The sequence below is a fragment of the Sinohyriopsis cumingii genome, chromosome 8 (assembly GCF_028554795.1).
Source record: "Sinohyriopsis cumingii isolate HCF-2022 chromosome 8, ASM2855479v2, whole genome shotgun sequence".
NCBI classification, from domain to species: Eukaryota; Metazoa; Mollusca; class Bivalvia; order Unionida; family Unionidae; genus Sinohyriopsis; species Sinohyriopsis cumingii.
The window spans coordinates 17,839,254-17,861,504 of NC_142968.1; the positions used below are offsets into that span (position 1 = coordinate 17,839,254).

Consider the following 22,251-nt stretch of genomic DNA (forward strand, 5'->3'; position numbering starts at 1 on the left):
ATGGCGACATTGTTGATGAACGTAAGAAAACGATATATCCCTCAAGAAAATTATATTAGTAATGACATTAAGGTTAAGCAGTCAGATTAGTCCGGATTGAGAGATATGTCATTCAAACGCTTTGCTTACTAATGTCACTAACAGGCACTTTCCTGAGCTGTTTAAAAGTTCCAGCTCTGCAAGAGGTGATTTTTCTCACGATTCATACATCATTTTAAAACTATATAGTCATTGTATGATATCGTAGAATTTCACCAATGCATGCAAATGCATCCAGGCTTAGTAGACACATAACAGATCAGCCACTGTCCAGGATATTCACAATAGGTTTTTAACATTTAGATAACATTATTCAAGAGGCTCTCTTGAATGTAAGACTCCATTGGTTTACAATCAATGAATACAGGTCAATAAATTTGACTAGGTAAGTCTTATAAATACAATGGCTATCTAATTATGTGGTTACAAATATGCGAATGAAATGTGGCATCCAGGCTCAATGTTTAGGATCTTATATTTGTATTACTAGTACTACTACTACTACTACAACTCCTTCTAATAATAATAATAATAATAATATTAATAATAATGATAATAATAATAATAAGAATAATGATAATAATAATAATAAAAATAATAACAATAATAAAAATAATACTATTATGAAGAACAACCTGAAAATATATCTAAAACACGACGTGCTGAAGAAAGCGCTATGTTTTGCTGCAACAAGAACACTATGCAATATCATTGAGCTAAAACGCCCAGGTGATCAACTTAGCTTGAAAGTTACAAGCAGTAACCTATTTCTATGGGGTCAATAGACATTGAAAGGATCATTATATACTTCTTGGAATTTACTAGGATTACAACTGAAATTTTTCTGGCTATTACTAATATTTATAACACAGAGACTCATGGGAAAGAAATATCGGAGTCCGGTCACGAATACCATGACATCTTTATGCATCCCACATTAAGGAAAGCTATATAAGAACATAGATGCACATGAAAGATATATGTAATGTTTACATAAAGCATAGCTATAGCGCCAGAAACGTATATCCAGCCTCTGTCATGTTTACAACTACACACATATTTGCACAATAAATAAACTTTATACAAGGACATTTGCATTTGTCCATTATTTTATTTGCTTTTATTAGTGTTTTGTAGCTTGTTTGTTTGAGTTTTATTTATTTGTCGAGTTCATGAAAATCAAGGTGTGCAACGATTCTATGTACCATACTAAGTCAATTTTGTTTCTTAGATATGTCTGTCTATACACATTGCCCATTTACAAGTATACTCAAATTTAGAGACGTAAAAGCTGGGTAGTGATATTTGCCTGAGCACTCTTTAGAGTCTAAGATTAGCAATATCTTCATGTCCACTAATGTCATTTTCAAATATGTTTTGCCTTTTTGTATAGTTTTTGTAACTGAGTGCATTACTGTCATATACGAACCTTAAAATGGAAATAACATAATAAAGAATATAAGGTTAGATGACGAGAATGGTCACTTCTGTCTTCAAACCTTTGGTGAAATAGCAGTATTTAGGAAACAAGAAACAAAACATTTTGTAAATTTATTATTAAATACTCTCCATGTTCAACGTACTTATTTCCTTTGTTTATATGGAAATAAAATAAAGAAACAAAACAACTTTAAAACACCGATTGTAAAGAAACAAGTTTTGCAAATGTTGCCATGGGAAATTTAGCAGCTATATTACCTTCTGTCTGCAGACTAAGTGTTTTTGCCATCCATTACAGATTTTAAATTCTGCTGTGGCCTATACAAGTGCATTGACATCAATCGAAAAACGGTACAATATGCGGGTAAAGAGCAGGGGGTGTATAAAAGATGAGATTTGGTTTTATAGGCTTATGTTTCTCACATTGTTATGTTTACTTCACAGTAGGCACATGGGATCAATGGTCGGATTGGACCCAATGTACGCAGACATGTGGGAATGGCATCCGTCTTCGCGTCCGAAACTGTACCAACCACGATCACACAAGACAAGAACACGATTGCCAGGGAAACAGCGTCGAGTCTCTGACATGCGCGGAGGTTAGCTGTCCAGGTAAAGGAAATAACAATGTACAAATTGCACCAAAAAGAAAAATGAACATCTACATGGCTAGAATTTAAAAGAAATCAGATTTTATGTATAATCGCAGGATTTGCTGATTAGTAAAATGCACACAAAATATGTCGTAATCAGAGTGACATAATCCATACATAAGGAAGTCTTAGCAATCAGAAAAGGACATAAATAACCTTCTTGCTGAATCAATCTTGTGGTCTCTAAGTGAATGTAGCAAGACACGTTTAGAAAGGTATCCAGAATACGAATTATTGTGTTACCAACCATTCTTTGCAATCCGAACATTTTTCATTTTGAACTGATATATATCATGCAGCATTTCACTGATGACGATGAAGATTTCCGATAAGCATCCTTCTCACACCTTATTAAGTGTTTCTTTAAGATAAGGATACAAATATCTAAAGAACAATGGGAAAGACTAAATAAATACCTTCTTTTAAAATTGAATAGTATTACCAATAGTTCTGATACCAAAGGTACCAATCCATCAGATTATTTAAGTTGCGATCAACCTGAATGATTCTCAGTTGTAATATGTCAGTACAAAGTTCCTCAACACTGGTTTACGATCCAATTACCGGTGGCATGTCTCTGCATTTTTGTCATTGACATGGTATCTTATTAATGCAAAAAAGAATATGTCATATGCATACAACCTCTTGCAAGTATACCAAAATCGACTTAATTATTTTGAAGAAAGACCACCCGAATGGTCACTGTAATTCAGTTATTCCCGATGCGATCGCAAAACGAATAATGTTACAAAGACTCTTCATTGCATTCTACGCGTGTTAGTATTTCGATAGCTTCTTTGTAATTTTAAATGCTTAATTACTGTTCAAGAAGATTGTGTTCCATTGAGCATTACTCAATGCGTTCGTCGAAATAGATACTTTTCGTGTGCCCTATATTCATCGTTTATTCCTCCTCATCTCATGATGCATCCTAAAAGCTGCCCAGCAATCAATCCTAACATAGGAGCAATCACATTTGACAAGAGTTCGACCATCATTGGCGGATATCATCCGCTTCGATCCAGCATTTCTACATGTGTTTAATTTCAATGATGACTATTTTCTAAGCTGCTTCTTATTTGTAGAAAACAATACATTTTATTTCAACACATTCAAATAAGGTTCACACTTGGTATAGAAGATTTTGTTAAGAATTTTTTGAACTATTTTATTTTGCTTCGCATTATTTATATTTAGTCAGTAAAGACAAAACATCCCAAGGTCTAGGTAAGCGAGGAGGGCTCCCTTTCTTTCCACCTTTATGTAAAAGAATGTGTCTTGTGGGGACGACGATTGTATTGTGAATATCGTTTGGGTGACATCATTAGTTTCAGGAGCAAAATCATTGAAGTGAATCGTGTCTCACACTTTTTCTTTTTACTGGAATTCATATCCACGGATTTCCTTCCGGTCGAATACGATGAAATGCCTCCAACTGATTAAATAATGACAGTTCTTGATTGGATAAATCCAGCAAACTTTGCAAAATTCCTGTTCTTTCTTTGACTTAGGACTTCGGTGACATCATTTTTTAGCTACAGAAGCAACAGCTAATAAAGAAAAACAAAAATAAGAAGACATTTTCGCATCAAACTAAGAAGTTCCTTTAAGAATTTTTCAGTTTTGAATGGCATCAATGTGAAGACGACGAAACAGTGGTTGCAGAATTTGACAGATGCATGGTTTTCTGGTGTTCGTACGAGTCCAAGCAGCGGGAACTCCTCTCCCTTTCTGTGCGATTTCTCTTGAGGCTCGTCATCTTCTTTAGTTTTTATATTTTTGTGATGAACCTCAACGAACCGCAACTGATAATCCATAAATTGATACATACATATGCGTGATGTGTTTGAGGCGATACTGCTTTCAAACGTGTTCTTTAATTTGTAAAATCTGGCGTGTCCCCGGGAATGCTTTTGTAACAGTGTCACACTGTAAGTAGACATTAAATCAACGCACTTCTTTTTGTTATTTGTAGTTGTATAATTTCTGACCACGTAACAGTTTCAGACCAATCAAAGGTATTTTGGGATTGAGATACCTCAGGTTAAATCGTCTATGTCGCAAAGGATGCATTTCGTCTTTGCGTTTTACTTTCAATAGTACTAGATCTTTGTAAATGCAATCTTTAAGCTCAGGATGCAAACTACGAATCGTCTATTCTATGGTATTGATGACTAACATATTACTTTAGTCCGATCAATGGAAGGTAATGACTGGATGGAGAATATCTGGCATGTTCCACTTAAGCCGAGATTTAATATTCCCATTCGTAAAGTGTCACGCCACAAGAAAAACAACCCTTCTCCCAAGTTGAGAAATCCAGTTCTGGTAAAGATATGACACTTTGTCCTTCCCGATAGTTAGACCATTTCCCCTTGAACATCTGAAATCAAATTTTTTTTTCAAGATTAGAGTAGCCACGGTAAGCCACAGGAATTGTGTATTCCTCTTTAATTTGCTCATCTGCACGAGCTCGTTGCGACGGTATCTATTATGGTTTGCAAGTGCATGTATGAGATCGGTCAGTACTTATGGATGTAACATTAATGTTCAAACACCACGATGTAGTCACAAAACCTGCATCTTTCTTTTTCTTCATAAAATTATGTTTTTGAGTTATTGGTTTAAACAATTAGAGTAGAAAATGAACATTTATGTTGTGTTATAAAATTTTCATTCTCATTCCAAATTAGAGAATGTAATTAAGACAATGCAACTGCCCATTTGTCATGGTATTAAGACTATGCAGAAGTCACACACAAATGCACTCACACACAAACACCATGGGCAAAAAGGGTTAAAGTTTTACTGAAACTGAATAATATCACTTTTCTAAGAGATATGGGCTGCCCTGTAAAGAACCGTTATGTGTTTGACACTATCAGCTTTAACTGTCTCAAAACCTTTCCATGACTGTGTCCTACTTTTCCTCTCGCGTTTGCAGTATCTCCTGTTGCTACTGTTGGCATCATACTGGCGGGGAGTGATGATTAATAATGGATGATTGTAAAGCTACGGCACGCAAAAGTTTCTTTAACCTTGGAAGGGTTAACGAATTATGATACATTTCTCTCTCATACCTTATCTCTGCAACATATGTTGCATCGCACACGGCCATTTCTTTCCAATTGCTTCTTTCTGTCTCCTTCGAACGTGAATGTTTTCCTTCTACTTCTCGTTCTCCGGCCCCCTGCGGGTCCGTGGTTGTGGAATTGGCCCGACGTGCCTCGCTACTTGTCGTAAAAGGCGACTAAGTAGAGGCAGCCTGTTTGCCGTGGGTTGCGTCCCGTGTCGGGGGAGGAAAGGATCCTGGTTGTTGAGCAGAGGCTTTCCCTGCAATACACTACTTTGGCCTCTACTTCTCTTAGACGGGTGGTCGGGATGGGCCCGGTTCCGACAAATCGGCTGGTCACGCCGAGCCCTAGGAGGTCTTTATTAACTTTCTCACCTTCTTTCTCTTTCTCTTTGTATCTCTCTTGATACCACCGTTGCCACTATATTCTATTCCCCTATCTTTCCCTTTTCCAAGTCTTAGAAGGCTTCCTAGAAGGCGGTGGCTTAACGGGTCAATCGGGGGGTAATTTTACCGACCTTAGAAATTGGCGACTTCAAGGTCAATCAAAGGTAATTTTATCAACTGAGTATGGCATTTGTGTATCCCTGGCACTTGAAAAGTGTCCCCTTGTTGGGCTCCTTGGTGGGTGGGGAGCACGGGTGCTGAATTTTTAATCTAGCCATCATGGATAATTCCAAAAAAAAATCAAAATAAAAGATCGAAACCCTTATCAGAGTCTGACGATGAACCATGTAGTGTGGAGTCATTTCCACGCTTCATGGTCATACAGTCAAAAGATGCCACGAAACCGCTTGCCGCACTATCTCCATTTGTTATCGAAAAGACTATCACAGGATCGATTGGCACACCTAAAAGTGTTAAAAAGTTGAAATCGGGTTGTCTTCTTATTGAGTGTGAGCGACGAGGTCAATCAGACAATATCAGGAAAATGAAAATGTTCTTTGATATCCCAGTAACCTCATTCGCTCACACCACACTGAATCCGTCCAAAGGCGTGATTCGCTGCCGTGACTTGGCTGGAGTCACCGACGCTGACATCATCGAAGGAATGAAAGGTGAAGGTGTCACTGCAGTCCGACGAATACGTATTAAACGTAATAACAATCTGCAGGACACCAACACCATTGTACTCACCTTCAACAGGCCAACTGTACCCAAAGTGGTGAAAGTTGGCTTTTTGCAAGTAAAGGTAGAGATTTACATTCCCAGCCCCCTTCGGTGTTACAAGTGTCAAAAATACGGCCATCACGAAGACCGCTGCACCAAGAGCCAAATATGTGGCCGATGCGGAGACAATGCTCATCAGGAATCTGATTGTAGAGCAACTCCGCATTGTGTCAACTGTGGAAAAGAGCACCACGCAAATTCCAAGGATTGCGATACCTGGAAACAGGAGAAGGAAATTCAGAGGGTAAAATACACAAATAATATTCCCTATCCAGAAGCCAGAAAAATTGTATAGGCAAAAACAGCCCATCCTGGCCCATCCTTCTCCACTGTAGTGAAGAGCAATCCTAAAACAACGATGGACGCTCAAACACAAACAGAAGCACCCGATTCAACACCAAGCTCAAACACCCCTCATCACCAATCACAGAAAAACACCGCACCTACACAAACTACATTCAGCAATACCCAACAACCAAAATCACCAAAAAACAAAAACAAATCTCATGGAAACAGGCAACAAAAGGGGTCAGATGACCCCATCAAACTTTTTAACAGGTTTGGAGACATCGAGAGCATGGATGCAGAAGAAACTGCTCCATGCGCCCAAGGGAACTCCAGACCTACAAACAAAAAATTCACCCCCGTACTTCTTCCAGAGAAATAACCAAACAAATCCCCCACGCGAACGGTCTAACCTAGCTCCACAATTTTTAATTTAAATTTATAATGAAAAACACTATCATACAATGGAATTGTCGAGGACTTGAAGCAAATTACAATGATATTCTCCTGCTTTTAAACGAACATGATCCTGCAGTACTATGCCTTCAAGAAACATTCTTGAAAGATATGCACAATATCACATTTAAAAACTACTCCTTTTTTTAACACCTGCTCTCCAAATGTTGATAGGGCATCAGGAGGAGTTTCTGTTATTGTGACCAACAGAGCCCCTCATAGCGTCATCTATTTAAACACAAATTTACAAGCCATTGCTGTAAGCGTCACTCTTCATCGAGTGATTACATTTTGCTCTATTTACTTACCACCAAACACTAACCTAGTACCAAACGAATTAGACAACCTTGTTCAACAGCTTCCCGCGCCATTTGTTTTACTCGGGGACTTTAATGCCCTTAACATTTTATGGGGATCAAATCATATAAGTGACAGAGGTCACAAAGTTGAAGACTTTATTTCTAGACACGATCTGTGTCTATATAACACCAAAACACCGACATATTTACATCCAGGCACGGGTACATACACATGCATCGATTTGACAATTTGTTCTCCTTCACTGCTTTTGAACTATGAATGGAAGGTCGCTGATGACCTTCACAGCAGCGATCACTTCCGAATCTCCCTTGTAAATCTTAACTCTACAATTGATTAAACTCTCGTTCCTCAATTAAGAAAGTTTGGGACACGATCCGCAAAATAAACGGAAAGAGAAAACACAATTCTTTCCGACATCTGAAACTGAACAATAACAATTTTAGCTCGAAACGTGACATAGCAAATGTTCTTGCTGATACATTCTCTAAAAATTCCTCATTATCTAATTATTCCGAAGACTTCCAAAACTTGAAAACTCAAAAAGAAAAGTCACGTTTAAAATTCACATCCAACAACTCGGAAAGTTACAACCAACTGTTTTCACAATCAGAACTTATGGAGGCTTTAGACAAGGCCCATGATACTTCCGCTGGGCCTGATGAAATACATTACCAGTTTTCAAAACATCTTCCAGAATCATCTTTAACATCTCTTTTGAAACTGTTCAATGATTTATGGATTACTGGTAATCTACCTAAGATATGGAAAGAAGCAACAGTAATACCAGTTCCCAAACCCGGTAAAGATAGCGAAGATCCTACCAACTACCGACCTATTGCACTCACAAGCTGCATGTGCAAAACAATGGAACGAATGATCAATTCTCGGCTTGTATGGTACCTGGAAACTAACAATTTAATATCTCCTTTCCAAAGTGGCTTTCGTTATGGACGGAGCACCAACGATCATCTGGTTAGACTAGAAACATTCATTCGCGATGCATTTATCAAGAAAGAACATTTAGTAGCGGTTTTCTTTGATTTAGAAAAGGCCTATAACACAACATGGAAGTACGGGATACTAAAAGACCTGCACGATCTAGGTCTAAAAGGCCGTCTGCCCTCTTTCATATCCAACTTCCTCTCAAACAGAAAATTCAAGGTACGAGTGGGCTGTACTCTCTCAGATTTGCACGAGAAAGAGATGGGTGTGCCCCAGGGCAGTATTTTATCTGTGACACTTTTCAATATCAAAATTAATAGCATCACCAAGTGTTTGACTCCTGGTGTGGATTGCTCACTATATGCTGATGATTTTCTCATATGTTATCGATCAAAGTACATGCATACAATTGAAAGACAACTACAGCAAAATATACACAAGATTCAAAATTGGGCTAGTACGAACGGCTTCAAATTCTCGAAATCAAAAACGGTAATCATGCATTTCTGTCAGTTACGACGACACCACGAAGAACCTCACCTCACGCTGGACGGAACACCTATTCCAGTTGTTGAGGAAACAAAATTTTTGGGTATTATCTTTGACAGAAAACTGACTTTTATTCCACACCTAAAAACCTTGAAAGCCAAATGCTTAAAAGCACTTGACCTACCTAAAGTAGTAGCGCACACTGACTGGGGTGCTGATAGAAAAGTCATCCTGAATTTATATAGAACGTTTATTCGCTCCAAACTAGACTATGGTTGCGTTGTGTATGGTTCAGCCCGAAAGTCATATCTTAAAATGCTTGATCCAATTCATCATCAGGGAATAAGACTGGCTCTCGGAGCATATAAAACATCCCCGTGTGAAAGCATTCTAGCTGAGGCGAATGAACCACCGTTATCGCATCGTAGAGAAATGCTTTCCGCACAGTATGCTCTGAAATTAAAAGCAAACCCTCTGAATCCTGCTTTTTCGGCTGTTTTTCAACCCAAATACAAAACTTTATACGAAAATAAACCAAACGCCATACCTTCCTTTGGCATTAGAATATCATCCAGCCTTGACACTACAAATATAGATCTTTCTAAAATTCAGAAAACATCCATCTCCGAAACACTACCCTGGCTAATTAAACAACCAAAAGTACTTTTTACGCTACACGATGGAAAAAAATCGGAGACAAACCCTTCCGTCTTCCACAACTGTTATCAAGAACTTCTCACCGAATATAAAAACTACACAAGAATTTATACCGACGGATCAAAGGATGAGGAAAAGGCTGCTGCAGCCTTCGTTTGTGGAAATCACGCAACGCAAGTTCGTTTAGCAAATGGAACATCAATTTTTTCAGGCGAAATCAGAGCAATAGACCTTGCTCTGCAACATATAGCAAGCAAACGTATTTTAAACAGTATCATCTTCTCCGACTCACTATCAGTACTCCAGTCACTACACAATAGAAAACTGGAGAATCCATTATTGAAAAACATACTCGTCAAAAATACCGAGATGAGTGTCTCCCACGATATAATATACTGTTGGTTACCTAGCCATATTGGTATTAAAGGTAACGAAAAAGCTGACCGCGCTGCTAAAATGGCCCTTACTCTAGAACCATCTGATTTTAAAATACCGTATACAGATTTTAAACCTAGTATCAGAAAGTCCTTACGGCAGAAGTGGCAGGCATCATGGAATGATGCTGTAAATAACAAACTTCATGCAATCAAGCCAACGCTAGGAGAATGGACTCCTTCCTACAGAACCATTCGTAGGGAGGAGATAGTCATTGCAAGAATCCGAATTGGTCATACTTATATCACGCACACCCACATAGTAAACGGTGTGGACTCACCAGAGTGCGTTTCTTACAATGAACCATTCACTGTCAAGCACTTTATGATAGAGTGCTTTGACCTGCAACCTACGCGCGATCGTTATTACATTGTGCATGACATGAAAGAACTTTTTACTACTATAAACATCACTCGTATTATAGAGTTCATGTTCATATTTACTCTAAACTCTGACTTTTATGCTATCACCTTGTGCAGTTTTATGCAATATATATTCCGTCCCATTTTAATACCTATTCATCTTTTTTACATCTCCCGTTGATCGGGAAGCTTTATTTTGCACCGTTACCATCTTACCGTTTTTAATTTCAACCATTTGTTCTTTTATATCGCTGGTCGATATAGAACCTTTTATAAGTTTTAAAAGATTATACAAGTAACACTTTGTTTGGCGCTAAATAGCCTAAAAGTGCTGATGCGCCGTTAAAAAACAAACAATCAATCAATCAATCAATCAATCTTCTTTCATTAACATAGAACATTTATATCTCCCGTTGATCGGGAAGCTTTATTTTGCACCGTTACCATCTTAACGTATTTAATTTCAACCATTTCTTCTTTTATATCGCTGGTCGATATAAGACCTTTTATAATGTTTTAAAAAGATTATACAAATAACTTTTTTTTGGTTCTAAATAGCTTAACAGTACTGATGCGCCGTAAAAAAATAAATCAATCAATCAATCAATCAATCCATGGCGACATTGTCGATGAACGTAAGGAAACGATATATCCCTCAAGAAAATTATATTAGTAATGACGTTAAGTGTAAGCAGTTAGCTTGTTTGTTTGAGTTTTATTGATTTTTCGAGTTCATGAAAATCAAAGTGTGCAAGGATTCTATGTACCATACTAAATCACTTTTGTTTCTATTATATCTCTATAAACATTGCCCATTTACAAGAACACTCAAATTTAGAAACGTAAAAGCTGGGTAGTGATATTTGCCTGAGCACTCTTTGTGCGAGGCATGGGCCTGATGTCCCGCTTGCCAAAGGAAAGTGAAGCGTCTCTCATAGCCTCTCCTTCCCAGGTGTAGTGATCGCCGCAGGACCACTGTCTCGCTTTGTGGGGCAGGAGGTTACTTGCCTATGGCCTCTGCTACACTATTGTGTCCACAGCAGCACCTTCACAGAGCCTGCTGTGTGGCGCGACCGAGTGCCCGGCGGTATCACTGGGTTGGCAGACTGGGCTTGTTAGCCTTGGATTTCTTTGGGAGAAGGAAAGGCTACGGGAGTAAACCCAGACAGAAAATCCGGAGTGGAGCCCCTAAGGCGGCTGGGGGTCGACTACGACTTCCTTCAGGCAGCTCCTGCATCCAAACTGGTGCCAAATGTCATGCTCAGCATTCCTTTGGACCCCACCAGCAAGGACGAGAGGGGGATCCTGACGTCTGGGCAGCCCAGGATCTCCATACTCCACGCCCAGGCTTGCGCCCTGGAAAGGACACTCCAGTCTCGCTACAGAGTGAGGAAACAACACGGAAGCTGACAGTTTACGGGTTATAAGTCTCACCCGATTGGCGTAGAAAACTGGCGCCAGGGGTCAGCTTTGACGGTGGGAGGGATCATCGTGTCCCACTGGCCAACTATCGCCCGCCTTAAGCCGGGCAGTCCCCAGTGAATAAGGTGTTGACCCGCCATCGTCTGCCTGCTCCAGTGGGTGTCTGGAGCTCAGTGTGTTGTTCAGCATGACAAGCAGACGGTAATTCCACACCAAACAAAAGAAACAAGAAACCAATAAAGAAGACTCCAGCTCTTCGATTTGCAAGCTGGAATGTGCACACCATGTGTACAGGCATCTCCGACGACCTCAGAGAAGTGGCCGACACCATAAAGACGGCCATCATCGATAGAGAACTCACCAGACTAAATATCAACATCGCTGCCTTCCAGGAAACCAGGCTCGCCTCTAGTGGCTCCCTCAGAGAGGAAAACTACACCTTCCTCTGGAAGGGTCGAGAACCTGAGGAGCCCCGCCAGCACGGAGTGGGCTTCACCATCAAAAACAATCTCCTGGCTTCGGTTGAACCTCCCACAGGGGGCACTGAGCGTCTCTTGTCCATCCGTCTCACCACTGCTTCAGGTCCTGTCAACATCATCAGTGTCTACGCCCCAACCCTCACGTCGTCAGAAGACGTGAAGGATCAGTTCTATGGGCAGCTGAATGAACAGATCAAAGGATGCCCCAAAAATGAACCATTATTCCTCCTCGGCGACTTTAATGCCAGAGTAGGTGCGGACCACGAGTCCTGGCCTACCTGCCTCGGATATCATGGCACTGGAAAGACCAACTAAAACGGTCAGAGACTGCTGGAGCTATGCATCTACCATGGCCTGTGCGTCACAAACACCTTCTTCAAGTGTAAGCCACAACACAAAGTGTCATGGAAACACCCTAGATCTCATCACTGGCACCAACTCGACTTGGTCATCACCAGGCGCTCTGCCCTTAACAGTGTCCTCTCCACCAGACCCTACCACAGTGCAGACTGCGACTCCGACCATGCCCTCGTGAGCAGCAGAGGTCAAAACCAAATTGACGTCCTCGCATAAACACCGCACAGATGTCAGTCCCCGCCAAAGTGGAGGAGTATGTGTCCGCTCTGGACAAGGCTCTCCAGGACCTGCCTGAGCACGACGCTATAGCCAAGTGGAATGCCATGAAGGGTGCCATCTACATTACAGCTATGTCAACGATTGACAAGAAGGAACGACCCAGCCAGGACTGGTTCAACGCACACCTATCAAGGATGGAACCACAAATCGAGGAGAAACGAAAAGCCTTCATAGCTTACAAAAAATGCCCCAATGAACAGACGCTTGATGCTCTCAGAAATGCCTGAAGTAACACCCAACGCATCGCTAGACAGTGTGCAATCGAGTACTGGCAACAACTGTGTGAAGGGATCCAGCGCAGTGCCGAGACCGGGCACATCCAAGGTATGTACAGTGGCATCAAGAAGGCTTTAGGCCTACAGTGAAAGGGGTCGCTCCCCTGAAATATCTGATGGGAGAGAAGATCACAGATCGTGGGCAACAGATGACCAGATGGGTGGAGCACTACTCAGAGCTATACTCCCGAGAAACGTCAGTCACCGATGCAGCCCTCAGCAGTATAAAGAATCTGCCCATCATGGAAGAGCTCGACAAAGTGCCAACCTTAGAGGAGCTCAGCAAAGCAATCGACTCCCTTCCAAACGAGAAAGCACCAGGTAGTGACAGCATCCCGCCCGAAGCTATCAAACGTGGAAAACCAACACTGATTAAACCACTGCATGAGCCACTTTGCCTCTGCTGGGAGGAAGGAGGAGTCCCCCAAGACATGTGCGATGCCACAATTGTGACCCTTTACAAAAACAAGGGCGACCGCAGTGGCTGTAATAATTACAGAGGGATCTCGCTCTTGAGTATCGTTGGTAAAGTGTACGCCCGCATCTTACTCAACAGGCTGCAGTTGCTGGCGGACCATGTGTACCCGGAATCTCAGTGCGGTTTCAGAGCAGGCAGGTCGACGACAGACATGATCTTCTCCCTACGACAACTCTAAGAGAAGAGCAGAGAGCAAGGTCAACCACTCTACATGATGTTCATCGACCTCACCAAAGCCTTTGACTTGGTCAGCAGGAAGGGCCATTTTGAACTTCTGAGTAAGATCGGTTGCCCCCCAAAACTCCACAGCATGATAGTCTCTTTCCATGCAGATATGAAGGGAACAGTCCTGTATGATGGATCCTCCTCAACCTCCTTCCCAATTAACAGCGGCGTGAAGCAGGGCTGCGTGCTGGCACCAACACTTTTTGGGATCTTCTTCTCCCTGCTCCTGTCCTACACCTTTCGACACGTCCACAGATGGCATATATCTACACACCAGGTCCGACGGGAGGCTGTTCAACCTGACACGATTGCGCTCAAAGACCAAAGTGAGAGCTGTGCTCATCAGGGAGATGCTTTTTGCAGATGACGAAGCTCTTGTGACCCACACCGAGGAAGCCCTTCAGAGACTGGGAGACCGTTTTGCTGATGCCTTCATGCAGTTTGGTCTCACCATCAGCTTAGAAAAAACAAATGTCAGCGTGCAATATACCACCATTGCCCCTTCCATCAAAATCAACGGTGTCACCCTGGAAGCAGTCAACAACTTTACCTTTCGGGGGTCAACCATCAGCAACACCCTCTCGATTGATATGGAGCTGGACAGAAGTCTTGGAAAGGCAAACACCATCATGGCTCGATTAACGAAGAGGGTGTGGGAAAACAACGCGCTGACAGAGCACACCAAGGTCCGAGTCTACCAGGCCTGCGTTCTCAGCACCCTTCTATATGGAAGTGAGACCTGGAGTACCTACATGAGGCAAGAACGCCGGCTCAACTCCTTTCATATACGGTGCCTAAAACGCATCCTTAAAATCAGCTGGCAAGACCGTATTCCACGCAGCGAGATCCTGCAGCGTGCAAGTACCCCCAGCATGTAGTCCCTGTTGAGCAAACGCCGCCTTCGATGGCTGGGACACGTCCGACGCATGGAGGATGGAAGGCTGCCAAAGGATATCCAATATGGACAGCTGGCCACTGACATGAGAAGAGTCGGCCGCCCCTCACTCCGTTTCAAGGATGTATGCAAGAGGTACATTAAGGCATGCAACATTTCACCCGATGGCTGGGAAGAGCTGGCCGAGGACCGAGGCACCTGGAGATTGATGGTAAATAATGGCATACAAGTCGCTGATGCGAGGAGAGGCCAGTTGGCGGCGGAGAAACGTAAGAGAAAGAAGAACACGGCAGCTACCACAGTAACACAGACTTCCCAGTATAACTGCATCAATTGCAATAGGGACTGTCACTCACGTAAAGGCCTGCACAGTCACAGCAGACGATGCCAACAGAGACAGACAACACCCCAAGGGCGCTATTCGCATGGTCTTTCGAGACTGAGTCGCCAATGATGATGATGACTCTTTAGAGTCTAAGATTAGTAATATATTCGTGTCCACTAATGTCATTTTCAAATATGTTTTGCCTCTTTGTATAGTTTTTGTAATTGAATGCATTACTGTGATATACGAACCTTAAAATGGAAATAGCATAATAAAGAACATAAGTTTAGATGACGAGAATGGTCACTTCTGTCTTCAAACCTTTGGTGAAACAGCAGTATTTAGGAAACAAGAAACAAAACATATTTTAAATTTTATATTAAATACTCTCCATGTCTAATTTATTTATTTCCTTTGGCTATATGGAAATAATATAAACAAAACAACTTTAAAACACCGACTGTAAAGAAGACAAGTTTTGTAAATGTTGCATTGGGAAATTTAGCAGCTATATTGCCTTCTTTCTGCAGACTTTTTGTCTTCGCCATCCATTACAGATTTTAAATTCCTATGTGGCCTATACAAGTGCATTAACTTCAACCGAAAAACGGTACAATATGCGGGTAAATAGCCGTAAGTATATGAAAGATGAGATTTGATTTTATAGGCTTATGTATCTCACATTGTTATGATCACTTCACTGTAGGCATATGGAATCAATGGTCGGATTGGACCCAATGTACGCAGATTTGTGGGAATGGCATACGTCTTCGCTTCCGAAACTGTACCAGTCACGACCACACAAGACTAGAGAATGATTGCCCTGGAAACAGCGTCGAGTCAATGACATGCGCCAAAATTAACTGTCCAGGTAAAGGCAATAACATTGTACAAATTGCATGAAAAAGAACTATGAACATCTACATGGTAAGAATTTGAAGGAAATCAGATTGCATGTATAGTCTGATGATTCGCTGATTTGTAAACTGCACTCAAAATGTGTCGTAGTCAAAGTGTCATAGTTCGTATATATATATATAGGAGTCGTAGCTATCAGAAAAAGGCATAAATAACCTTCCTGCTGAATCAATCTTGTGTTGTCTAGGTGAATGTAGTAAGACACGTTTACACAGGTATCCAGAATACTAATTATAGTGTTAAGAACCATTTTTTGCAATCCGTACATTTTGCATTTTCATTTGATACATATTATGCAACATTTAACTGATGACGACGAAGATTACCGGTAAGCATCCGTCTCCCACCTTATTAAATGTTTCTAAAAGGTAATGATAAAATGTCAAAAAACGAATGGGAAAGACCAAAGAAATACCTTCCTTTAAAATGAATAGTATTACCGATAGTTCTGATACCAAAGGTACCAATCCATCAGATTACTTACGTTGCGATCAACATTAATGATTCTCAGGTGTAATATGTCAGTACGAAGTTCACCGACACTGGTTGATGATATATTTACCGGTGGAATGTATGTGGGTGTCATGTTTACCCCGACCCAGAGTAGCCCAGTTTGGAACATGTATAATCAAGGTAATTCTGACGGGTCATTGTTTGATGTCGAACATTGCCGAAGGCTAGCACTAATCCGTTACGTAAGATTGTTGTGGCTAGAATCAAAGGACCGGACATCCGAGTTGCGAAGTCACAGACAGCCAATTATCACCTAGGTGTCAAAATGTTTCCAAGATCAAAAGAAATTGCATGAAGAAGTGGGAGTGTCCTAACTTCTTTCCCCTGCAAACAGACAGACAGGTTGAACTGGCCGCTAAGACGATTGGACAGGGACACAGCGCCACCCAATCAGAATCGAGATGGGGGGGAGACCTTGATTTGGGTAGAATGATATCCCTGCGTTTTCCGGCAAAAGTTAGTTCGCTGAGAGAAATTACCCAGAGAAGAGGTTAGCGTAACTCCGAATAGCCATTCGTTATTGGCGGGAAAATCTTAGAGCGGGAAGGTCTAAGTACAGAAAGCTTCAAACGGTCAGTAGATATTTGTTCGGTCTTTGTGGAATGCGACTGCATTTTAATTGTAGGTCGTATGTATACTTTATTAGTACTAGAATCTTAGTACGAAGAATTACTTTGCTTTGTTAATATGTTTGCATATTTTGAAGAAATGAGTTGATATTTGTGAAGAATTATATAGCTTGCCATCCGTCGTAAGAGTTAATATTGTACTTTGCTATGTGGGTATTTTATAGTAGACTAACACATATGTTCATATGATTATAGATTTTGCCATTGTTGAATATTTGTAATGTACAGACATGCGTCTGATTTTGTCGGATTGTAGTACGATGAGATTAAATATATATGTGTATATACTGACGTGACGCAATGTATTGATGTCTGTATAACAATTTGCTGATACTGTGTTATTACGCCATTGTTTACCCTGCAAGAAGTGTGTGGGAATTTCGATGTGTATGCATGCGTGGCCGAAACAGTGACAGCTATCTGATGGTTAATTGTCGTTATAGTGTGAGGTGAGGTTCGATAAAACATTTGTTAACGCCTTGTGGGTTTTCACAGGAAGCTTTGAGGGACAGACCAGTTTCAGTTTGGTCCCGTAGTCTCAGATAGAGAGACGGAGGAAAAGAGAAGAAAGGAGAGAACTCAGGACAAGTTGAAGTCTAGGAGCGAATTGGAGGAGGAGATAGTAGAGACGGAGGAAAGGAGAGAAGTCAGGAGAAGTTGAAGTCTGGGAGCGAAGTTGGAGGAGGAGATAGTAGAGAGGAAAACAGAGACAAAGGAGGAGTTAGAAGAACGGAAAGAAGGAAGAATCAGCGGGAAGAAATAGATGAGTAGATGCAAGGACAGGGGGAAAATCGAACTCACACTGTAAATCACGGGATGAATTAGTCTGTCACTTGGTCGAGGGAAAGACGAGTGATTGGAAGTTATCGTTTTAAATTATCACATTTATTAAATTGTTATTGATTGAATTTCATCTTCGTGTTCTTTATAATTTAACCGTCGGCGTTGCTGACTGGGGGCTCAGAGCTGTAAATCTACATCATCACTAATTTAACTTTCTAACCTAACGAGCCAGGGTGGAACTTTCAATCTAATTTAATTAAATTATATTGGGAGAACCCCACCCCAATACAACAGAACGCCATAATGAATCTTTGTCATTGACTTGGTATCTTGCTAATACAAAAAAGGAAAAATCATATGAATACAAACTCTTGCTAGTATACCAAAATCAACCTAAGTATTTTGAAGAAATACCATCCGAATTTTCATTGTAATTCAGTTATTCCCGATTCGAAGTAAACGAATCATTTTAAAAAGACAATTCAGTGTATTCTAATCGTGTTAGGATTTCGATTCTACCTATGAAATTTTAAATTTATAATTAGTGGTTAAGAATATTGTGTTCCATTGAGCATCACTCAATGCGTTCCACTAGGTTAACAATTTTCGTGTGTCTTCGTTTCATTTCATTCTTGTGGCCACGTCTGTTTTTCATGATTTTAGGTTCGCTTTTAGTGTCCCGTTTATATTCTTTTATATTCGTTGTGTATTCCTTCTCATCTCAGCGGCCCAGCAATTAATCCTAACAGAGGGGTAATCACTTGTAACAATAGTCCTACCATCATTGGCAGATATCACCCGCTTCGATGAATAGTTTTAGTAAACTATTTTTCATTTGACTGAGAGGATTTCGTAAGCCTTTGCTACACCTACGACAAAAATACGGTTTCTTTAATCGCATTCAAATAAGGCTCACACAAGGTATCATGATTTATTTAAATGTTTTCGAACAATTTTCTTTTGCATCGCATGAGTTTCTTTAGTCAGTAAAGACAAAACATCCCATTGTTTAGCTAAACGGGGAGGGATTCATTTCCTTTCCACCCTTTTTGCGAAAGGTTGAGTCTTGTGTGGACGACAAGTGTGGTGTGCACATCGTTTGGGTGACATCACTTGTTTCAGGAGCAAAATCATTGAAGTGAAGTGTATCACACGCGTTTTGTTTATACTGGAATTCATATCCACTGATTCTCTGCGAGTCGTGTGATGGGGACCACAATTTTCGATGAAGTGCCTCCAACTGACTAAATAATGTCAGTTCTTGATTGTATAAATCCAGCAAACTTTGTAACATTCCTGTACATTTTTGGCTTAGGTCTTCGGTGAGATCACTTTTTAACTACAGAAGCAAAAGCTACAAAAGAATCAGAGTAATAAAAACAAGACGAAGAAGCCAACCTTGCAGACACCTATGAAGTTCTTTTACAAATATTTTCATTTATTCATTAAATTATGAAACACGGGTGATAAATCAAGTTTGCCATGCATCATGGTGAACAATGACGGAAAAGTGGTTGGAGAATTATACACCGTTACAGAGCTGCATGCTTTCTGGTTTTCGTGCGCATCCTATCAGCAGGAACTCCGTTTTCTCTCTGTGAGATTTTTATTGGGACTTGTAATTTTTTTAGTCTGTTATTTTTGTGATATCAACATGTAGTGGCAACACCATAAATATTCTATCCTGGACGAATGTTGCGGGATGATTTGGCCTTCTCATTCGATTCCGTTTTCTCATTAGGTTTCCATTTAAAAACAAGTCAATAAAGGCTTCTCCTTAAAAAGTACTTCTACCAGGTTTCAACATGGTTCTTTTCCTTTTGTACTACCGATCCTAGAACTTCACGTTAGCGAAAATGTCACTGAATGCTTTTTCAAAAAGGCATTTGTTTTGATGCAGGATATGAAAGATGCCTTGAGGTAACTGAAGTGGAATCAATGTAAACCATCGTACAATTTCTTTGAGATTAGCTTCCACACAATTTGCACGGACTTACCCATTTCGTTCGCGGATGGTGCCAAACAATGCACGAATCATCAGGTTTGGAAGATATGATTGAAAGAATATCATGTTGACTAAAATTTCAATGAAAATAAGTGTAAGATGGTTTTTATCGTGTTTGGTTCTTTAAAGAGTCTCCAAAGGGACGTCTAAGTGACAGACCTTCCCTACATAACCAGTGCTGAAAAAGATTTGCCCATAAATCCATAAATTGATACATACATATGCGTGATGTGTTTTAGTGGCATCGTCAAACACGTAACTCAGCCAAGATGGTCCTAGTTGTTTCGCTAACAATTCCACTTGAAGTTTATCTCTTGGACTTTTAAATAAGATTTCTTAATAGGTATTGAGGCCGATGGTTCGATGTGCTTTACATTCTTAAGGAAAACATTTTTTGTTTACATGACGCTGAGATTTTAATGATTTCCTTTTCATATAAAATAAAGTTGAATTTCTTCTTTGTCTTCTCCTGAACTTTCTTCAAAAATGAAAAGATGTGTTCGATGAAAGTCGCACACAATCTCCTTATTTCATCATGAATTTCCAGGATCGGAAAGGATTCTCTTTCACTTTCTAAAGTAATCTGTCAGCTGATTGCCACCTTCGGAGCACAATACGATACGTTGGAGTGGACTGTCAAACAAGTGCGATTTGTATTCCATCAAACGTTGACAGATTAGATTCGGTTTTGTTTGATCCACACCCTCCAGTAATATATATATTTAAGAGATGGCGAGGATATGGTGCCTCCCAACGTTGACGATCTATATTTTCGTTAATGCTTCTGGGAACTGAGGAACTAGGAGGAGTAATATGTTACCTTGGCTATGGTGTTGCGTATTCTGAGATGAAAATCAGCAACGCAGTATATTGTCATATGTTTAGAGTTCATCCAAAGTCACAGAAAACAACAACATATTTACATTTGAAGAAGTAAAATACCAAACCAAATATGACATCCATGACGATGTACATCAATAAGACACAAGTTAGAATCGCCTAAACTGAATATAAACGACTCAGTGTACAATATTCTCGATCAAGGTGTGTCCCAGGAAATATAAGTACACACTCTGGTACTCTTCGTATAGTGTGTACGCAGTTCACCGTCTCCAATTTCTTCTTCGGGAATGGTTTTGTTATCATTCTTTTCGACTTAACAAATGGGTTCTTGTGAGATTGTAATATTTTTTCTTCTGTGTTCCCACACTATTTTTCCTAATATTGTCTTTAATGAGATGTTCATTTCATGGCACTTGCTCTTATTGAACTTGTTTTCTTGGAATATTAACATATTTGTGTTCGATATAGTTAACCACTTGTGTCTTCCATGCATCAAAACTAATTCTTTTTAGTCATGTACATCTATCTTTCTAGTCTTGACACAAATTTTGTACGTCACAACCTATTCACATTTTTGGTAACCATGAAGAGTCTATAAAGAGCGAGGAATATCTCTTTCAAACAGCGGATAGAGAAATATCGATAGGAAATCGTACCACTTTAAACACAATGAGGATCTCATACATATAAAAACATTGTGTATTCATCATGTCTTTGCATGTACAAAAAATAAATACTTCACAATGAACCTGATTTGAAAGGAAATCCAAGAGAACTAGTTACTAACACGCTCACTACTCATCGTTGAAAATCAATGGAATGGTTGGTGGTGTAAACGATTTTTGTAAAAGACTTTGACAATAGTCTAAGTTGTTGACACTGTCGACGTCTTCCACGAAAATGTTGCAATACTATAGTAAGCTTTAATATCCACGTTGCGTTTTATGTCTGTCACAGTTTCCCAGGAATCAGTGTTCGTGTACTTTGGAAATCACATAGTCAAAAGATACAGAATGGATTTTGAGCTTGCGTTTCAATTGAGAATATCATTGCAAAATCGTCCCGTAGCTCTACACGCAGATTACAAAAGTGCAATTCTAAACTAATCGTTTAAAATAATGTCTCGTTTGGATGGAAATATTCCAGCTTTTGCGAATACGCATTTAGTGATAAATTATAAGGAACCAGATCAGTCAATAAATAACACACTACACTCAATAAAGAAGTATTTGGATGAGGCGATACTGCTTTCAAACGTGTTATTTAATTTGTCAAATGTGGCGTCCCCTAGAATGCTTTGTAACAGTGTCACACTGTAAGTAGACATTAAATCAACGCACTTCTTTTTGTTATTTGTAGTTGTATAATTTCTCACCACTTAACAGTTTCAGACCAATCAAAGGTATTTTGGCATTGAGATATCTCAGGTTAAATCGTCAATTTCGCAAAGGATGCATTTCTTCTGTGCGTTTCACTTTCAATAGTACTAGTTCTTTGCGAATG

At 40.1% G+C, this 22,251-nt stretch overlaps 1 protein-coding gene across 2 annotated transcripts in view; it reads left to right on the plus strand.

Annotated features, from left to right (window-relative positions):
* LOC149793059 (coadhesin-like) overlaps positions 1–22,251 on the plus strand; it is a 106,327-nt gene that overhangs the window by 51,492 nt on the left and 32,584 nt on the right. For both annotated transcript variants that reach the window (XR_016422706.1, XM_089966959.1), the window contains exons 5-6: positions 1,924–2,091; positions 15,764–15,928. Coding sequence is in view for 1 of the 2 variants with exons in the window: in XM_089966959.1 (XP_089823085.1) it covers positions 1,924–2,091; positions 15,764–15,928 (333 nt within the window). In the remaining variant the exon portion in view is untranslated. The remainder of the gene's footprint in view (positions 1–1,923; positions 2,092–15,763; positions 15,929–22,251) is intronic.